Below are 21,227 nucleotides of genomic sequence, written 5' to 3'. Positions count from 1 at the left end.
TGTGGTGTGGTTATCATTACAGCTGGTCTCTTTCTATTTAAACCTAATTGCTCTGCAGAAAACAATAAAAACAAAATTTATTTAACTTGTATTTTCTTAATGAAACGGTGTCAAATCACATAAATAAACTTGCTCACGGGTACTTCTGATGCTCGCTGTATTTTTTGCTGCTTGACGTAATGGCTCTAACACTGCTCAGATACAGATCGCAGTAAATCTGCTGCGTAGGAGTTTTCAGCGTGCCGGCCGTTCCCTCCCGCGTGCGAGAGCTGCAAGTGGGCTTTCTGTTAAAGCACGAGCTGTTTGTGTTCAGTTGTGTTGTTTTTCCCAACAATGCACTTGAGGTGAGAAGGGCTATACAAAAACCAAGCGCACATTTGCTTCTGTCGCCTGTCACCGTCTGTAAGGCTTTGAGCTGCAGTTGTTCAAATATGTTTCTCTTGATTAGAGAAGCTCTCCCTGCTTTTCTCTCCAGGCTGTTACTTCCTCAGCTGTGTTGACTTCGAAGACAGCAATATAAATGTATGATGATAGCGGATAGTGTCGCTCAATGCACACAAATCATCCCACAACATTAAAACCACCTGCTTTTTGTCGCTGGGGCATGGCTACAGTTGCTTGGTGGGAGTTTAGAGAATTGGGCTTGTGCCGCCGCTCGATGATGCTCGACGCCATGAGGTTAATATTAAAGACACCAAGATTTCTCAGTGCAAGCGAAATGTTAGGAGTCAGTACATTTGAAGCTCTATTAAGAAATCTACTGTATATATTTGCAGGCTTAACAATTTTGAGAACAAGATCACTGTGGGCTTAACGGATATAAGGTTTGGCACCACGTGCAGTCAGTGTTTATTGTGGAGACACTGGCGTGGTTGTCTGTTCATGGGAAACTGATTTAGGTGTATTTTTTAAATTTCTTCTTCTCTTCTTTTTGTGTTATGTGACTTGTTTTGCTTCTATGGAGTATGAGTCTGGAATAATTAAGGATTGATTGATTGATTGATCAGATTGAGATCTGGCAGTGTGGAGGTTGCTGCTGCTGCTGCCCTGAGGGGGTGTGTTTTGTCTGCAGCAATAATTAGCTGGTTGGTACGTATCAAAGTAACCTCCACATGGATGTCAGGGCCTAAGGTTTCCCAACAGAACATTGCACTGCACTGCACTGCAATGATCACAGCTTATCATGTCACCTGTTCAGACAAGCAGACAAATTATTAGTAAGTAAATCTCAACAGATGAGTTTAAGCTGCTTTTAAAGGATGTCAAAGAGTCAAAGGTGTGAAAAGAGCACGGTAAGCTGTTTTGGAGTTTAGGCTTGTAAGGAACAATCCACCTTATGTTTCAGACAGAATTATATTGATCAGCTGTTTTAAATAGCTCACTACACTAAGATCAGCTGTAAGTTGTGTCATTACAAAGTGGAAGCATTTAGAAACAAAAACAAATTGCAGTTAAAGAGCAGGGTCTCTGAGTCACCAATGCTCTGTTGACACAGTAACTGCAGAGCTCCAGACCTCCCCTGGCACTAACATCAGCACAAAGACTGTGCGCTGGGAGCTTCACGGCATGGGTGTCCAAGGCCAAGCAGCTCCTGGCAGCGTAATATATAGGTGGCCCAGTATGTTTTTCCACATTGTGCATATAAATGGATCCATTCAAATATGTTAAACCTTCTCATAGAAGTGTGTTTGGCAGTAAAATCAAAAATATGCGTTTAGATTTCATTTGACAAAAGCAGATGAAATATAGACAGAAAACAGGAAGAAGCAAAAAGTATTGTTTAGTCTAAAGTAAATATAAAAGGCCAAACAACGTGTCTAAAGAGCAGGAATTGACACATTATGTATCACCTTTGACTACGATGACCTGGATGACTGAGAACCTTCACAGACATTATGTATCATCTGTATAATTTCCATAAAATGCAAAGTTCTTTATTCTGAAGCTCTAACATCAGATGTTATATATGTTTGAATAAAAAATACAATTCAGAGATTTAGGGATTATTGGTGAGTGTTAAGACGCTTTTGAAGCGATTGATAGGGTACAATTTAGAAAAAAAATCTTCTGAAAATTCTCCAAGTCTTGTCGATTGTCAGTTTTAAGTTTTTAAGCTGGTGGGTCTTTGTGGGGGAACCTGTGGAGTGTTGGACTCAGTGTTAAAAAATCTTAGCTGTGGCTCTGTGCAACCTCCCTGTGGTGTGACTGAGCCTTTGGTCTTTCCTGAGAAGCTTTTCTCAATTTCTGATGAGTGGATGATGATGTGAGCTGCTGCTGGTGGGTGGAAGCCTGGCAGGATTTGTTAGAGCATTTTATGCAGAGGGGTTGTGGTACTGGTAGTGGTGGGGGTGGTGGGATGTCAGCCTCAGCCTTTGCTTGTCTAAAAGGGATCAGTAAAGGAGGGGAGTGAGGAGGGGTTAGGGGTAATGGGATGAAAAAGCTACCCCTCTGTGCAATGCCTCACTTCCACCTACTAACCAGCCAACAGTCTCCATTCAGACCGCAGCTGAGTGTGCTTCACCTTTCAGCCCTGCTTAATTCAAACAGGCCACATTTTATTGCGCCCCATTTTGATCAAAAGAACCCGAGAGTCCTGCTTCTGAATTAAATGAACACCAAACTGAGTCCTCTTAGCTTTAATTAAGGAGGAACTGGATAAGCTTGATCTAATAGATATTAGGCAATTTTAAAGTCTGCCAGGGAACTGGGCCGCAGTGCTCCGTCACCACCACGACAGACTTTTTGTTCACTCAGTTTCAACTCAGCCCACACGAGTACTTACCAGTGTCTGTCCAAGACTGATTTGAGCGTTTCTTTTTAATTGGAAGAAGTTGATAGAAGCTCAGCTTGCTCACTGGTATGAAGGTGGGTATTAAGCCTGTTGTCGTGCTGGGCTTTAGTCTCTTCCTGTGTGTTCAAATTAAGTTGCTTCCCAAGGAAACAATGATCAAAAAGAAGAAAAACAAAAACCTCCATAAAATTGTTAAAAGGAGTTTGTGTGGTTTAATTTTTATTAATTACCTTCCATGAAAATTGCTTCAATTTGAATGTAAGTTGTTAAGTCAAAATTCAGCACAACACAAGTCGTCTTCTGTAACCTCAAACTTGTTTTCATACCGACAGGTCGCAGCACCTGTAAAGTTTAGCCACAGACTGACAAACAGGCCATAAATGTGTCTCAAAGTAGCGACGCGAGTGAGCCGCTACAAGAAGAACAAGTTAATTGTGAATGAATCAGGGTCCCAAACACACATGCAGAGTTCAAGTAATTAGTCTGTGTGATTAAAAGCAGCTCCAGGGGAAGAGTATTTAATTTAAATTAAATGAGTGTGTGTCCCTGTTATTTTTGGCCCGACAGAGCCTGCGGTCTCTGTGGTTTGTTTGATTGACTGTGCGGTATGAACATCTTGCCTTTCTGTGACCTTGTGTGGACACAACTGTAAGGTGTTGGTTAATCATACATAAATGTAATACTTCTGACAGTAGTTTCACACTACAGTAAGCTTGTTAATATTATACTACTACTTAGTGAAGAACCCTTGGAGTGGAGCTGCTTTCACTGAGTTTCACTAGACTTAAAGTTTATATTCAGATAAAACTTGTCATTGTAACTGACCCTAAAAACCTCAGAAACATGGTGTCTAACCAGATGCTTACTCTGGCATTACCTTGGTGTCTGGTAACACTGTGAGGAATCTTGGAGCCATTTTATGGCCTTCAATGTGCATATTACACTCATATGTCGGACCACTGTCTTTAATCTGCACAATATCTCTAAAAATAGAAGCATCCTATCTCAGAGTGTCTCAGAGTGAGTAATAGATGCTGATGATGTATTACTCATGCATTAACTACTTCTAGGCTGGACTATTCAGTATTATCAGGATTTTGATTAGTCCTGTTGTGATAAAGCTTGTAGTTAGGGCTGGATCAGGATCACGTGACCCTGAACTCTCCCTTAGTTATGCTGCTACAGATTTCAGCTGCTTTTTAATTTTTCTCTACTTTCTTCCGTCCTGGTTTCTTCCTGCAAAAAGGGAGTTTTTCCATCCCACTGTCACATAGTGCTTGTTCATAGGTGGTCACGTGATTGCTGGGGTTTTCTCTGAGCGGTTGTGGTGCAGTGAAAGAGGGGGTCATCTACCACGGTTGGTGGATTGATCCCCTGCTCCTTTAGTCTGCATGTCAAAGAATCCTTAAGCGTGATACTGAACACGTCGGCCCTGTTGTATCCATCAGGCATTAAGACATCAAGGTTAGTGCAGATATGTCAGTAGCAATAAGACAGACATGAACATGGACCTTCTGAGACGTTTTGTACAGAATATAACTGATCGGTATTATGTAATATTTATTTCTGATTAATATGCTTTTGATTTTCTCTTGGTATTTCTTTTGATTTTTTTTTATTTATATCTTTCCTCAAGTATGCAAATAAGAAAAACAAACCTGTAAGTTTGCAGAGCGACTCGCAGGTCGGAGCTGTAAAGGCTGCGAACTGCAAACACATTTGCAGGCCTTATCCCTCCGAAGTGATTTTTAATTTATGCTCTTCCTGCTGATCTTAGAAATGGGACCCAGGTTTTGTGCTCTTTGATGTACTGAGTACTCGGTGCATGCTGCACATACTGTAGTGCGTTTCTTCTGAACAACTAAGACAGGCTCTGCTCAACCTCATTACCTTCTTACCCGGAGATTCCCCCCCCCCAACATGACACAGTTCTGCAGCGAAACACACAGCCCCCTCTGAAGCAGCATCAACCTCTCCCGGTCACAGATTAAATGCTGTTGTGCTTGAGTGAGATGTTCTTTGGGTGCTATCATTAGACATGTGATGAATGGCTGTTTGAGTGCCATTGTTTATCAGCTCTCCACTGTCATTATGATAAATGCTATTTTTATAGTAGGTCTAATGCGTTTCCCATCCCCACTGTAACAGGAGGTGTTGTCATTGGCTCAGTGTTTAACCAGCACATTAGTGTTTAATGTGTGTGTGACATCTGCTAAAGTTGCTCTGAGCAAGAGCGAGCAACACCGACAGTGCTGACATAATATAAATAATGTCCATATTTCAGACAGTACTAACTATAAAAAGATCTAGCATGCTAAACTTGGCATGCTAATTTTAGCATTTTAGTATGCTAACATTTGCTAATTAGCACCAAACACAAAGTACAGCTGAGGCTGCTGGAAATATCATGAGTTTAGCATGCATTTATTAATAACTTACAGCCCTTTTTTTAACTTGGTGAAAAGGCTAAAATTATTAAACTTGGATGGCATAACTTTGCAGATCAGGTAAAGGTTCACAGACTTAACTGAGGTAATGACGGGTTTGGTACACAGGAAGAGCAGAGAAAGGAAAAAATCCGGAAACAGAACTGTGAAAGAAATCCGGGTGGAACAGGTAATCACACAGGAAAGAGGCACAAGAGGGCAGGGAAAGAGCAACAAAATAAAATCCACAAAAAATGAGAAATATACAGTGATTGAGACATTTCAGTTAAGACTCTAAATGGTGCTCGAGGAACGTTTCTGGGAAATTTGAATGTGCATACTCGAGTAAACAGAAATCCAAGTTTCAGGTGTTTCAGCCTTAACCATATTTTTGGAGCAACCAGCCGATTAACATTGCTGCACTAAAAAATATAACCAAAAATCTTCTAAGGACATTCAAGTATCCTTAGAATCTTACAATCTTGTGTACAGTTAAATGTAAGGTTAGGAAGAAGTCCACAGATTTCAGTAGGTGTGTGTTCATGTTGTCAGTAGCCCCTTGGTATTACACCTGGGGCTAGTGACAACCTGCAGGAGCTGCTCAGCCATGGAAACCCATGCCACGAAGCTCCTGGTGCACAGTTTCTGTGCTGATGTTAATGCCAGAGGACGTTTGGAGCTCTGCAGTCATTCAGTCAGCAGAGTGTTGGAGACTTTCATGCGCATTGAGCCTCAACACTTGGCGACCCCACTCTTTAACTTTACATTGTCTAAGACTGCATCCACACTAGCCCGGATAGACTTGAAAAATGGCGTTTTCGTCTGAAAACGCTCCCCGTCCACACTAGCATTTTCAGTCATTTTCATAGAGTTGTGCGTCCACATTGAAACGGCCGAAAACGCTTACGTAACAGTACTGCACATGCGTGAAGCGCAAGAAGATTCGGCCTGACTCATTTCTGTCTGCCATTTATTTACTTTCCAGCTTGTTGAAACGTCGCAGCAAAAGGAAAAACGCCGAGTTTTTTAAATGGACTGACAATGAGGTGGAGTTGTTGCTGCGAGTAACACAAAAGTCCAAATTGCCAAAGCGAGTGAGAATTAAATAACTTGAAGAAAAGCATGTGGAGCATGTACAAACTAATATTAATCCTTAATAGGGCTGTCAAAATCGAGAGCAAACAAAGCAACTGCTGTATAAAACCCTCCGTTTAATTGTTTAATTGGTCACATGACTGCATCACATGACTAAAATGCGTCGTTTTCGAAAGTCTGCGTTTTCAAGTGTCCACACTGCGACGGGACAGCTCAGTTTTGAAATCTATTCACTTTCGCGAGCGTTTTCAAAACGCTGCGTTTTTCCTTGGGGAAAACGGCGTCTCAGTGTGGACGGGAGGCCAAAACGGAGAGAAAACGACGCGTTTTCAAAATGAAAACGCATTAGGGTGGATGTAGCCTAAGTTGCTGTGTTTTCTAAACACTTCCACTTTGCAGTAATACCGCTTATAGCTGGTGGAGGAATATCTAGGTGGGAAGAAATTTTATGAACTGATTTGTTTACTTTACTGTACCGTACTCAAATTTGGTGAGCTCTTGCAAATGACTGATTCTTTCACAAATGTTTGTAAAGGCAGACGGCATGGCTAGGTGTTGGATTAAATGATATGTATGTAGGTTTAAGGCCTGGCTTAAACTTCAGTGTCTGTTCTTCTTGGCTATATATTTAATGTAACACCACAGTATATTGGTTAATCTCACACTATCATGAGAACAGTAAAACATATGATTTTATATGTAGTGTTCTCATTATGGTAAAGCACTTCAGCTAAACTGCTTGCTAAGCCCTTCGTTTTCATTGGCTCAGCGTTTAACCAGCACATTAGTGTTTAACACACGAATATGTTTGTGACGTCTGCTAAAGAGCAAGAGTAACACGGACAGTGCTGACATAAAAAAGCCACTTCCTGGTTTTCGTTAATTAGCTTTTGTCTCTCTGCTAGCTTTTAGCCGTCTGAAGGTGAAACCTGCTGTGTCTTTTTCTTTCGAGAGGTTTGTGTTCCTTGAGTGAGATGCAGCTAGTCTTGTTTTTTTTGTTTTCTTTTTGTTATCCCATCTCACCTTAAAATTCAAAATAACATCTTCCAGCATACAGAGAGGAGGGTAAATAGCTGATAAACTGTCACTTCACAGTTCAGGGGGACTCAGAGGGCCTGGGTTAGTGTCACAGTGCTGGGTGATGTCTCTGTCCTCTCAGTAACTTGGTCACACAGTCTTTCTGATCTTTATCCACCATGACTTTGTTGACATTTTCTGGGATTCAGCTGGGAGATTTGATGGCAACTTTGTGGTCTAATTAGACCAGTCTCACTGATTTGTTCTCTCTCTCGCTCTTTGTCCTGACCTTTCTCTCAGTCTTAGCCACTAAGACCCAGAGAAAGCTTTAAAAAGAAATCCATATAGTCTGGTTTGAGTATATATTTCCTTATATCAAGCACTTCATTGTAAAGATTCTTTGTGTCCATATAATTCATGCCAATGAATTATTTGATTTTCCTTACCGCTAAAGCCAGGCTTTGTTGATATTTCAGAAATGCAAAGCTGAGCATTTCTCCTGTGCGACATCCTGGCTGATAATTTATGTTCTTGGCTTGGAGGCCTCAACCTACAGTCAAACGAGGCCCATCTGCATCTCTGAGAGACCTCTCTGTAAATCATAATGAGACAACCTGTTTACATTCGTCTCTTTATTACTGGAAATGTATTTGGCTCTGATGACATGCTGGATTTTACGTTAGAAAAGGTGAGTCATGACCTTCAGAGTGCTGTGTTTACAATACAGACGATTCAGCTTTTATCAGACAGTGCCTGTGCTTGTCTCACTCTCAACTTAAAAGCAATAAATGCGTCAAAATCTGTGCACGTATTAAATTGTAAATGCAAAATGTCTTGCTGTTGACTAATGACTAAACTAACCATCTCGCCTCTGCTTGTATTGACGTATAGCTCGCCACCACCCACCCACAAACACACACAGACACAGACACACACACACGCACATATATATATATATATATATATATATATATATATATATATATACATATATACATATATACATACATACATACATACATACATACATACATACATATATATATATATATATACACATATATATATATATATATATATATATACACATATATATACATACATATATATATATATACACATATATATACATACATATATATATATATACATATATATATATGTATATATATATATATATATACATATATATATACATATATATATACATATATATACATACATATATATATATATACATATATATATGTATATATGTATATATATATACATATATATATACATATATATATATACATATATATATACATACATATATATATATATATACATATATATATATACATACATATATATATATATATATACATACATACATATATATATATATATATATATATATATATATATATATATATATATATATATATATATATATATATATATATATATATATATATATATATATATATATATATATATATATATATATATAACACACACAATGCTGTACACAGCCTTGGCAGTGCTGCAGCCACAGTGTGTGTTTAATCTTTTCCCTGGCGCCACTTCCTAGCTGAGAGCATTCCTGGCACCCAGAGGCCCAGAGGGGTTGGAGTTGTGGGCTGAAAGCAGTGTCACACTTCAGAGCTGGCAACTTGTCTCGTTACCAACTAAGCATCTCTCTTTTCCTCCTTTTCTGGCCCAAAATGCTTCGCTTGCCCTCCGTTCCTTCAGCGAAGTATCCTTCCATGGAGAATGACCTCTTTGAAGGATGGTCTGGTTCCTTTCAGAGGAGATTCTCCTCGCGCTCAGTTTCCCAGCGCTGCGTCTACCTCTGGAGCGCTGCCCGAGTCCCCCATCCAAGAATGTGAATTGGCAGAGGACATAATTAAGGCGATGTCTCTCCTCATACATGGTCTAACCTTTAAGAGCCCCGGTTCACTGAGAGCTGTGTTGTTCTGGCTACTGTTGCTGCAGAGTATCAGTTAATATACGACTTGAATAGATGAAATGGGTTGTTGTTTTCTAATTTAGTTTTCTAATAGAAAGTGTGTCTACAGTTTGCAAAAAGCACTGCGTTACGTTAAAGTTTTACTACTACTTTATTTAGTAGTAGTAAAACGCTCTGCCGCAGCAGCATGCAAGAAACAAAGCCCAAACAGGGTATTTCTTTAGTAGTAAGCAGATGAAGATTCACATACCTAAATTCGTCCACATAATCATAAAGTCTTTATATTTTCCACGGTGGGGAAAAAATGGAAAATGAAATATTTCAATTTAGTCTGTGGAAATATGTTTCTAATGTACTGTATGTTTCACTTGGAAAATAATCAAGATGTTATCAGATAAGCTATCAGAAAGTAATTTCAGAGACAAATCGTAGCAGACTGTCACTAAAATCACTGGTTTAAGCCCTGAATACACTGAAATAACAGGTCGATTATCCTGTGAAACCTCATATTTTTCTTTTCCAGCCACCAGGTCCTAAATTCTAAAGTCTTTAAACAGTGGTTCATGACAATAATCATGAGTGTGACACATAATGAAAACAGTAACTTTGTAGCTTCTGCTGTAAATTTTTTTTTTTTCTAAAAGAAGATAGAGCATCATCTGCCTTTGTCTTCTCTTTGTCACCTTCTAGACTCTTATCTGCAAACATTTCCTTGTGTACACAGGTGTGTGTGTGTGTGTGTGTGTGTGTGTGTGTGTGTTTACAGTAGAGTGTGAATTAGGAGCGACCCTCCTTGTTTTTGGTCTTTGATTTATTCCCTGCACTTCCTCTGCTAAGGCCCTGTATTATTACAGTGCTGGAAGCGCTTGAGTGAAAACTGAAGGATTAAAGCCGTGTCAAACATGCTTCTCTGTCTCACTTCCTCTATGAGCCCCCCTCTCCACTCGTCCCCATCCCACCCTCCTCTTCTTCCTCTTCTCCTCCCCCTTCCCCCCTCCCCTTGGCACTTTGTGTTTAAACTTGTCTGGTGCCAAAACAGGGATCTGGTAACTTTGAGCAGTGCTGTTTGTGTGAGTCCTGCTCACAGGTTCTGCTCTCTGGCCGGCGTCCAGACACCCCAAACAAAGCGTCCCATTGATTGTTTTGGAGGGAGAGGCCGAGGCTTGTTTTAGTGACACATTTGATTTGATTAAGCCCGCTTTGTGTTTGCTCTCGAGGCTACAGAAACCCGCGGGCCGGCTAGATAGACAAAATGATAGTGGTCTCTCGCCGTGACCTCAAAGTAAGCCTGTGTAGCTTTTTAAAGGCGGATTGATGTAAGCTTCCTCTTGGAAAATAATAATGTTTCAATAGACTGGTTCAAAATAATCAAATACAGATTATGGTGTTATTCTGCGATTACGGTGGCTGCAGTAGTGGCATTTCAGCAAAAGCCACTTAGGATTAATTAAGACACATGAACTTTTGCATCAGCCTTATTCTGACATTTTGCTATAAATGCCTAGAATAGAAATGATTGTACATGCTTCTTTCACTGCTGCTGTTGATTTTTGAGCATTTTTAAATAATTTGTTGGCATAAAAAGGGAAAAAGAGAATGTTTGTACAGCTCAAAGTGTTTGAACATTGTCAAAGTGTTTTGGCAATTTATATTTATGATGACGATAAAGCAAGAGATGTGCCCTGTACATTTAAACTGGTCCTAAATGTTAGGAGAACATTTAGCAGAAATGAATTAGGTTTTCAACAATGCAGTGCAAACTGTTTGTTGTGTAACTGTATGCTGGCTTTGGCCCTTTGTCACTGGGCAGAGAGCCAAATGATCCAGGTTAGGAAGTACATTTGTGTTAGACTGTTTCTATCGACTGGATTTAGAGCAACATTGAAGCTGTAACAGACCAAAAAAAAAGGTTTTGTGCTTGTTAGCCACGCACTGGACTTCCCTGTGTGCTCCTTACTCACATCGAGGCTGTTTTCATTATAATTTTACTCCTCAGTGAGCAGTGCTCCAACTCGTACTGTTCGACTTCCAGCTCATACTTGCTGATGAGCATTTTTACTTTATTGTAAATGGGCTCACAGTGGGGGGGAAATAACCCAAAAATATCAGCTCAGCAAAGTCATAAGTCAGTGCAAATGTTGGCCTGATATGATGCAACATAATGTCTACATTAGAAAGTGGACTCTTTAGTAAAGACCTAACACACAAATTCATGCAGTGTACAGTCAAGACATCATGTACAACAGCAGGAGTAAAACAACACTGGATTCAGAGCTGAACATTTGAAGTGTACTGATAATTAAACGCTACCAGGATCTGGTTTTAAAAACAAGAGATCCGCTGAGCTGAGAATTGCTGAAAGTGGTGAATTTGAGACTCGAGGCTTTCAGCGTGGCATGTATAATGAAGTAGCATCTCTGCTTCCGGACAAAGAAAGCAAAGAGTGAGCTGTGAATACAGGCGTGAAATTGCTGATTAGAAAGTTGGAATGTATTGAAAGAAAACATACACTTGTTCTCTCTTAGCCTGGCATTCATTTCTTATCTACTCTAGCACAAAACAAGAAAAACACCCGTCTGAGCCAAGAACAAGTAAAAAGGTGTTATTATTATAATATTTATCAAAACACCAATTTGTACATTATTGTGGCTACTGTCTTTGCTTTATACCACCATCCTTAGCATTAGGAAAGATGCTGCTACACTGTGTGGAACAGCTGTGTAAAGCCACCACCATTCACCTCCATGTACCGTCATCTGTCCTGCTGTTACAGCTGCTCTGTGTGTTGGCGAGACTCAAGTTTAGATTATTATAATATACTTTGGAGGATAAAAACATCCTGTTATTTCAATTACATTATGATGGCGTTGCATATTTTTCCTCAACCCCCCCCCCCGAAAATCAAATGTATGTGTGTGTGTGTGTGTGTGTGTGTGTGTGTGTCAGATCAAAGTCAAGGATTGCTTAATACTAATATTAACCCTGCACTACATTCCTATATGACTGTGAACGTCTGAGTCACTCCTATGTATACAGGCCTGCTTTTTTCAAATGCTGCAGCACCAACTGTTAACTCATGTCTGAAAATAGTCCCCGAACAAATACAGCGTTTACTTTCCTCTGAGTAACCGACTGCATCTAGCTTCTTCGAAGTGTATTAAGTAAGCTGAGAGGCGCAGATCGACTAATGCCTGGTTGTTTTTCATCTTTTAAAGATTTTTGTGACAGCGTGACATAAAACCTGGAGTACATTCAGCCTTCTTCATCCAACCCACACACCAGCACTTCGCAATCGTCCCCATCGCTCTACTATTGGCTACCGTTTTGAAGCACTGAGTACAGCGTTTTGGCCGTCGACATGTTTTCTTTAGAGCAGTAAACAACCATATTTGGACGAGAAGGTGGAGTGCTGTGTTCGTTAGTAAGCTGCATCCGTAGGCTGTACGTATGCATCCTGCAGACACAGATATCTGATTGTTAGTGCAGCTTACATTTAAACAAAAATAATGCACATATTTCACTCACTGGGAAAACAAATGGAGCCCAGACTTCTTGGGTGGGTTGTTAGTTCAGTTAACTGCACGGCAAGACATAATATTTTCCAGGAAATCACCACGAGTATGCTCCAGGGGTCAAATTCAGAAGATCAAGATCAGAATAGCAGGTAGTGATCAAGTCGGCAGCCACCCGTCACACAGCAGTCTTTATAATGCATAACTTCAGGCCCAAATACAGGTGAAGTATGTTAGTTATGGAAAGTTCATCACTACTCTAAAGAGGCCAAACCTGTTTGTCTACCAGGCTGTAAATGTGATTTTTGATACCTTTAAGTTTGGCATTTTAAAACTGAAGTCTATGGAGACTCAGTCGTTTTTTTCAGTCCTGGAGGTCAGCACTTGGTTTCTGCTAAGAGAAGTTCCAAAATTGCCATTTTTTAAACGTTTTTCTTTTTCTCCTCTGTTTCTCCTCTGTTTCTCAGATGGTGTCCACTCAGTCTCAGCTCAGTGCATTCTCCAAGTCACCATCATCACAGATGAAATGCTGTCCAACAGCATCACGTTGCGATTGGCCAACACCTCCCAGGAACATTTCCTGTCCCTGCTGCTGTCTCAGTTCTTGGACGGCGTGGCCCAGGTCCTGTCCGCTGCCCCTGAAGACGTTGTGATCTTCAACATCCAAGATGACACGGACGTCAGCGCTCGCATCCTCAACGTCAGCTTGTCGGTGGCTGTGCCCGTGTTTGGGGAGGGACATCAGCGTCCCGGTGGGCTCGGTCACGGAGGCGACGGGCCGGGGAGAGGGGCTGAGCCTGGGGAGTTTTTCGGCTCGGAGGAGCTCCAAGAGAGATTGTATTTGAACCGCAGCCTTCTCGCTCAGATTTCCTCCCAGGAGGTTCTTCCCTTTGATGACAACATCTGCCTGCGCGAGCCGTGTGAGAACTACATGAAGTGTGTGTCGGTGCTGAAGTTTGACAGCCTGGCGCCCTTTGTTGCATCCGATACCATCCTGTTCAGACCCATCCACCCCATCGCTGGGCTGCGCTGCCGCTGTCCCACCGGCTTCACGGGGGACTACTGCGAGACTGAGATCGACCTGTGCTACTCTAAACCGTGTGGACCTCATGGCGTGTGCCGCAGCAGAGAGGGAGGCTATACCTGCGAGTGCTTTGAGGACTACACAGGTGAGAGACTTCACTGAACACAATAAGCACACTCTTAGACACAACTTAATTCAATAATTGACCCAGTTATGTTGCGTTCATGTTAATAGACATATGAAAACAAAAGCTGTCAGCTTTCGGCCTCTTTGCCTTCTTCCACATGTGGTGTTTTCTTAACTAGTATCTAACTCATGGGCCTGATCCATCACAAGGCTAACACAGAGAGACAAAGACCACCACTCATTTTTTTTTCTTTGCTACTCTTGTGTAATGCGTCCTTGGGTTTCTTGAAAGGCATTATACAATTTGACAGTGTTTGAATTTAACAAAAGTGGGGAAAACTGTTTGTTGGTTTCACCTTTAGTTGCAACGATTTTCTGGCATAGTTTGCAAAGTACTGTGCTTTGTTGGAGGTTGTTGAAGTAGGTCTGTTTTGAGGTACTAAATCGACAACAGGCATTCTTGTTGGCTCACTAGGGAAGGTAAAAGCATCGTGCTGCTGTACAATGAAGTTGTGTTATGGCATTTTTATATCACATAAAGATTTATACGAGTATAATTGTGGACGGTGTTTGCACTGGGATAGACTGGCGGCCTGTCCAGGGTGTACCCCACCTCTCGCTCTATGTCAGCGCCCAGCAACCTCGAAGTGAAATAAAAAGTTAAAACCTAAAATATTGTATTAAAAACCCTCCTCTAAACTTCAGTTGCCAGGTTTTGCACCATTCTGCTGTGTGCAGAAATGAGGTTTTAGAAAACTGTCACTTTCAAGCTCCATGAATTCCTGCTGAAAAGCACCTGTCTTCAAGTGTTTAGTGCCACTAGAAAGTGAAGCGGACCAGTTTCTGCCAAGCTGTTCACATGTCTGCTTGTCTCTTCACAAACTCCCACGGGGGCTTTAATGTCTACATCTGTCCCTTTCACTCCCCTTTTCAGCTCTTTATACCCACAGACCGTCCACTTCACTAATAACCCGCTCGGCAGACACAAGCTGAGTGATGACTTATTTGATTTATCCTCATGCAGTAAGTCACAGCAGAAGTAAGCGAAAAAACACGAGCTGATTAACTGCTACACATCTGTGTGACCTCTGACTCACTTACCGGAACAAGATCCATAAATATCAGAATACTTTTTCTCCTTCTCTGTTTGTGTATTTGTGTCACAGCCACTGAATAAACTGTATAGTTATAGACATTCACACCTACACTCATGGGCTCAGCAGTGGACGGGGTCTCAAAGCTAAGATCCGAGGAACAGGAAAAGTGATGATAAAACAGCTCTGTTTGCTCTCTCGTGTTTTTTTGGAGACTGGGGACATTAAAAAAAAGTTGTTTACTGTGTTTTTCAAAAAAACAAAACAAAAACAAGACCACCAGAGCCCTGAGTGGAACAAGGGGAGGAAATTATTAAATATACATGGCTACAGATGGAGCGTGTCCCCTAGCTGTGAAATACCCCACGGCTGAACAAAAAAGCATCACAGAGCGCACACAATGTCGAGACGGAGAGGACAGAAGCTTCCATTTCCAGTGATAATGAAGGATTAATTTATCACTGTTGGCAGCAGAATGGTGAAGCAGTTGCAGGAATTGTAATTCATTCATTGCTCTAAAAATTATTCACGTCTTCAAAGGGTTAAAGAGGGTCCGCTCATTCGGTTTATAGTTAAGGGGAAAAGGGGGAAGTTGAAAAGGAGTTTAAAGAGAGTGAGAGTTAAAATATGCTAATTAATACAGTTTGAATATTAGGCTAGTTACCCTGTCTTTTTGTTGAGAGGTTAAGTGGGTCAAATACTGACTTTTTAATGTGATTTAAAGTTTCATCTTGTCTTTGAAGCCCCCATGATCGTATATTTATAATTACAGAGGAGCATTTTAACACCCTCTTTTCATCTTAGCTTGTTTATAACACAGAATAATATATACATATCTATATATTTGCACTTTATATGTCAATAATTAATATTCACAGTCAGAAGCTAAGTGTAAGTGTAAGATATAGACTGTATATAAAAGATGAAGAATGTCACCTGCTTATGCTAACTAGCTTATTTTTTTAGATTATATGTTTTTGTTTGTTTGCCTGCTAATTAAACTTAGCACACAACTGCATCTTAGGCCTCTGAAAGTTTTTCTCTATATCAGATATTATAGCTTTATTATGTTGCCTAGCAACCACCTACCAAAAGGCTAAATATGTTCCCTTCATGGTGTTTATGCATCTACAACACCTTAAGTTTTGATTTATTCATAAATACATTCAATAAATCTGTGTGATGTAAGGCATGCTGTTAATAAATAGCATTATTAAAAACCCAGCAATACAAAATATTATGAAGGCATATTTTATTTTATTTATTTTTATTTTTTTGTTTATTCTCTATTTTGCATGCTGAAGCAGAAAATGCCCTTACAACAGCTTAAAACGACTATAAATCTTTTATTAAGTGTTGACATATCTCATACATATTCCATAAAAGGGTGTAAAATAAAGAGTGCACATTACATATTTATTCTTTACTTACTGAAGGGATGATACTTAAATAAGAGACAGTTGTTTTGGAGCTGATTAGTTTATGCGCAGATGTGTAGCAGCTGTGAAATCAAGAATGCAGACCTGGTGAAGGAGCACTTCACTTCCTGAATAATCCAAAGATGATTTCATTGACTAAGATCTGCTTGAAAAGGCCTCTAGTTTAAAAAAAGAAAGAGCTGAACTGAAGAATTGCTGAAAACCCCGCTGTTGGTTTTGTGCTCTCATTAATAGCGTTGCTTCCTTTGTTCCTCATCAGGCAATGAAAGTTTTTTTTTCACATAGAGCTGCTCACAAAGACTCAAATAGTGTCGGCATTTGAGTGTGTGGGCTGGGTCGCTCCGAGTCCAGGTTGAGTGGCACTTACATATTCTTGCACAGTTGTGGGTGTTGGAGCTGTACCGCAGGTGCTTTTAACGTGAATCAGCAGAGAGGGAGTGAATGTGCGAGTGGGTGAAGTGGGCGTATTTTTGTCCACAGTTAGCTAGATTCATTTGCATCACTTGATGAGGTTTAGACCCCGATGCAGAGCGTTACCTGAATATGATGCAGCGGTTTACAGTTTAAGATGTCTCACTTAATCGGTTTGATCAAACAAGGTCATTTATACACGGTTATACATGAAGTATTCTCCTCTGATGTACAACTCCTGCTGCCGTTCCTCAGTTCATCACTCTCTACACTTCGATGGGGCTCAGTGAGTGTGTGTGTGTGTGTGTGTGTGTGTGTGTGTGTGTGTGTGTGTGTGTGTGTGTGTGTGTGTGTGTGTGTGTGTGTGTGTGCGTGCGTGCACGCTCTAAATTGCTCGCTCTGTCTCTCTCAGGTGGGTGGCTAAGTGCTGTATAGCTGTGATTTTGTGTGTAAAGAAAGGTGGATGGACAATCTGTGCAAGGTTTATGTGTTAATGGTGCGTGTGCGTGCGTGCTGGGCAACCGTTGGACTGTAGGCGTCACCAGATGGTAGCAGGACAGAAAATGAAAAAAGAAAAAGAAACAAAAATGTATAACAGCCATCATCGTAGCTGTTTTTCAGAAACACTGAGTAAATGATTTGGCTCCTCCGATTCATTCTGTAGATGACAAACAACAAGACTGTTGTCCTGCTTTTGCGCTCACACATGGTCGTCTTAAAACACACGGCAGGAAGGATGCTCCTCTTTTCGAGCTCTCTGCGTGAACGTGACTTCTCGTAGGAATCCTGGATGTGTTTGTGTTGATCATTCAGCAGATAACTACTGACCTCCACCTCCCTGTGATGATGAGATATTTTTTTTCCTCTTTGCTAATTCATACAGTCATTGAGAATACATTTGTGGGCTTTTAGTCCAGACATGGTTTGCAACAAAAATATTCACACTCACATTTACAAATCGCCATGAACTCCTGCCAGACACACTGCAAGCCACTACAATTTTCCTCTAAGAGATGGCATGAATAAAAATGTGTGTGTGTGTGTGTGTGTGTGTGTGTGTGTTTTGGTTTTTTTAATCACAGCATTTGCAAGATGCAACAGCCTCACTTTTTCTAAAGACTTTAGCTTGGGGCATCAGTCGATATGGATTCCCTGAACTGACTACCTCGCGTCTACCTCACTGTGTGCCCTTTGTCTTTATTTAGCAGTCAGTGGTGTAGAGAGGTGCACTAAACACCTGTAAACACCTCAACTTCAATTTCAGGGATTACTTGTTTTATGTAAAAAGAACCAGGACATTAAAAACTCACAGAGCATGTGTGGTCTTAATGCATGCAACAGATGATTTGACTAGTGATGAGGAAATCTAATTTATGTGAAGAAGTCACATTTGCCTCATTCTTTGTCCCTAATTTTTCCCTCGTATTTGCCTTAATTTTTTATTAATTAAAGAAAATTTTGAGATGATAGAAAATGAACGGAGAGAGAGATGCTTAGTGATCTTATCTCTGTGTTATAGGTATGTTTGTGTTTGTGCGTGCGCACTCGTGTACCCAGATGACAGATACAGCCAGAGGTCATGTATCAGTTGGGCTATCGATCACTTTATCTCATTATTCCCGAGTGGTTGCTCGCTTTAGCTGAACACTTTGCATATTCTCGCCCTGACCTCCTTTCTATTACAGACAGGATTCTTGTTTGTTCTATGATAGTGGATTTTACTCCCGGTTACTCTGCGTTTTTCGGTGCGTCCAGAGGGATCCACCCACCCGCTCTGTTTCACTGAGGAGGAGCGCTGATGCTCTTCTGTTACCTAGCAGCTCAGAAACACCCAGCTCTAAGATCTCTGAGGAAAGGTCCCCTCTAGGAACGGTTTGCACAGACGGGTGGTGCAGAGCTGCACTATGACCAGATATGTTTTTTTTAATGTATTTACAGCATCCATGCCGTCATACTCACCCTGCTTCATCAAACACAACAAAGCAATAGACAAAACATGCATTTTTTATTGCTAATTGGCCTCAGATAAAGTGCAGCTGAATGTTGTTTTTATGTGCTGAGACTGTGAGCCATAAGGAGTAGGTGTTGTTTACTGAGGTCCAAATAATACCAAATAATTATTAGGTTATTTTGTCATGTTTTGATTTTCAGGGGTACATTTAGGTTTTTTTTGTTTCTCTCTCAGTGTGGCGATCCTGTGGGATTTATGATTATCTAAAAATACTATGAACCCATTTTGCAGATAAATTATCAGAGAAAAACATGAATCATTTTGCTATTTGTGTAGGCAGAGGTGTTAATATCCTATTTTATATTCCATGATGTTATTTTCTTTGAAGCTTTTAGTTCATTTTTACAGTTTGATGGTGCCAAAAGTGACGTCGGCCTTATTTTTAGCTATAAAGTTTAATTATGGTTATTAGCAGAAAAGCTTATCTACAGGGCTTGCTAATAATATATAAAGACTGTATAATGTATATATTTAGATGTACTCACAAAAAGTAGAAAATGAAGGAGCCCAGTGGTTCCTCCTGTCTAAATTAAAGCGCGATCTCTGAGGTGTCTGTGCAATTTGCTGCTTAATGATTCATGCCGGCAGCAAACAGAGAGTGAGGGCACTGGATGGACTTATAGAGGTGCGTAAACAGAGCACAGGAGATGTGTCTGAATTATTGATCAGGACATTGTGTGGAATTGGGATTGTGAGCCCGTCCCCGCCCTGCTGCGCCGCTCACCTGGCAACACAAAGCTGCCATTTGCAGCACCTGTGGTGCAGGCATCTCCGCAGGGAGCCGGCAAACACTGAGAAGCATTTTACCTCAGATCAGTGAGCATGATCTCTACAAATTGCTACCAAAATGTTCTGACTAATGTGCTTTTCCACAGTAAAGAAAACTTTAATGTTACTGGGACTTTTCTTCAGCTTCAGCTTCAGTGTGTTTGTCCACAGCGACTGCTTAAAGAAACAAAAGTGCTCTATAGCCTAAACAGCAAGTTGCTGAATTAATAACAAGGTTGCCAGCAGTGTAACAAGAAGGTTTTATTTTACAGCTGGCTGGCCATCAGTGGCTGTTTGTTCTCAGGAAGCATCAGTAAGAAGAGGACAGCTAATATTTGCAGGATGACAGGTTGGAGCCACTGTTAGGCTTCACTCCATCTGGAACAGAGCACTGACAGATTTTGACTTAATGCCACTTCAGGAAAGAGCGCACTTAGAAAGTGTTCACGATGGAGAGAAAATACACTGTTGTCCAGTTTTGAGATATTTTACTCATTTTTCCATTTAATGTTCATTTTATCCCACAACTCAGAGTTAAAGCAGCAGTTTATCTTTTAACCTCCCCATTAACCATCGCATTTTTATTCTGCAACCCTTCGGTGGGCCCTGATCCCCAGCTGGGATGCTAAAAAAGCAGTCTACAGTTCATGGCAGACTGGGTGGTTCCCGGGTTGTTCCTGGCCAATTTCCTCTCATCTGAGGAAAACGTCTTATTAGTGATTATTAATAAGAATTTATGACTAAAGGAATGAATACTATGCCGATGGTTTTCTGACTGAGAGAAACTGTGCTGTGAGAGCGTATATATATATATATATATATATATATATATATATATATATATATATATATATATATATATATATATATATATATATATATATGTATATATATATATATATATATATATGTATATATATATATATATATGTATCGGCTACAAATGGGCCCAAAAATATTGTTTCTCAGCATTAATCTCTGCATTCTGAACATGTCTCTGCTTTTGTGTTTATAAAATCTTTTCTGTTAATCAATAAACGTTCAGAGTCATTATCAGGAAGTCTCAACCGGCAGTTCCTGAATTTATTGAGACTGAATGGATGTTTTCCAACAACGGCAATAAAACAAAAAAGCGTGCTTTCTGTGGACTGTGAATGGAGTGATTAATAGTGAAGGACTAAATGAAAGGCCTGTGTATCAGTGCTGTTGGATGAAGATGTGAGCTGTGTGTGTGTGCCAGTGTTACAGTAGTGCTGCACGCAGCGGAAGTCTTCCACACTGCTGGCTTAGTGGCTTTGACACAAATTCCTGTTCGCCCGTGGGAGAGCGAGCAGTCTCGCCTCAGCAACCGCTGCAGCCTCCCGTCCCCAAGACCGAGACAAATGGCACATGTGAGACGGACAGCGCTGCAGAGAAGGATGAAGACTCATTCATGGAGTCACAGTACACCGTCTGTCGCTGTCCCACGGCTACCCTGGTCCTTCCCTTCACATTGATCACAGTCTTCCTTTACTGGCCTCATGTGACCTCTAACCTCTCACAGTTCATCTCTGTGGATC

The 21,227-nt window shown here is 40.6% G+C and overlaps 1 protein-coding gene across 4 annotated transcripts in view; it reads left to right on the top strand.

Moving 5' to 3' along the window:
* The window catches only part of celsr2 (cadherin, EGF LAG seven-pass G-type receptor 2), a 69,477-nt gene that overhangs the window by 11,474 nt on the left and 36,776 nt on the right, over positions 1-21,227 (top strand). For all 4 annotated transcript variants that reach the window (XM_084928462.1, XM_084928461.1, XM_084928460.1 and 1 more), the window contains exon 2: positions 13,263-13,964. In XM_084928462.1, coding sequence (XP_084784588.1) covers positions 13,263-13,964 — 702 coding nt within the window. The remainder of the gene's footprint in view (positions 1-13,262; positions 13,965-21,227) is intronic.

The sequence above is a fragment of the Perissodus microlepis genome, chromosome 5 (genome assembly GCF_051167445.1).
Source record: "Perissodus microlepis isolate ML-2025 ecotype Zambia chromosome 5, ASM5116744v1, whole genome shotgun sequence".
Lineage (NCBI taxonomy): Eukaryota > Metazoa > Chordata > Actinopteri > Cichliformes > Cichlidae > Perissodus > Perissodus microlepis.
This window is presented reverse-complemented; position numbering and strand designations above follow the sequence as displayed.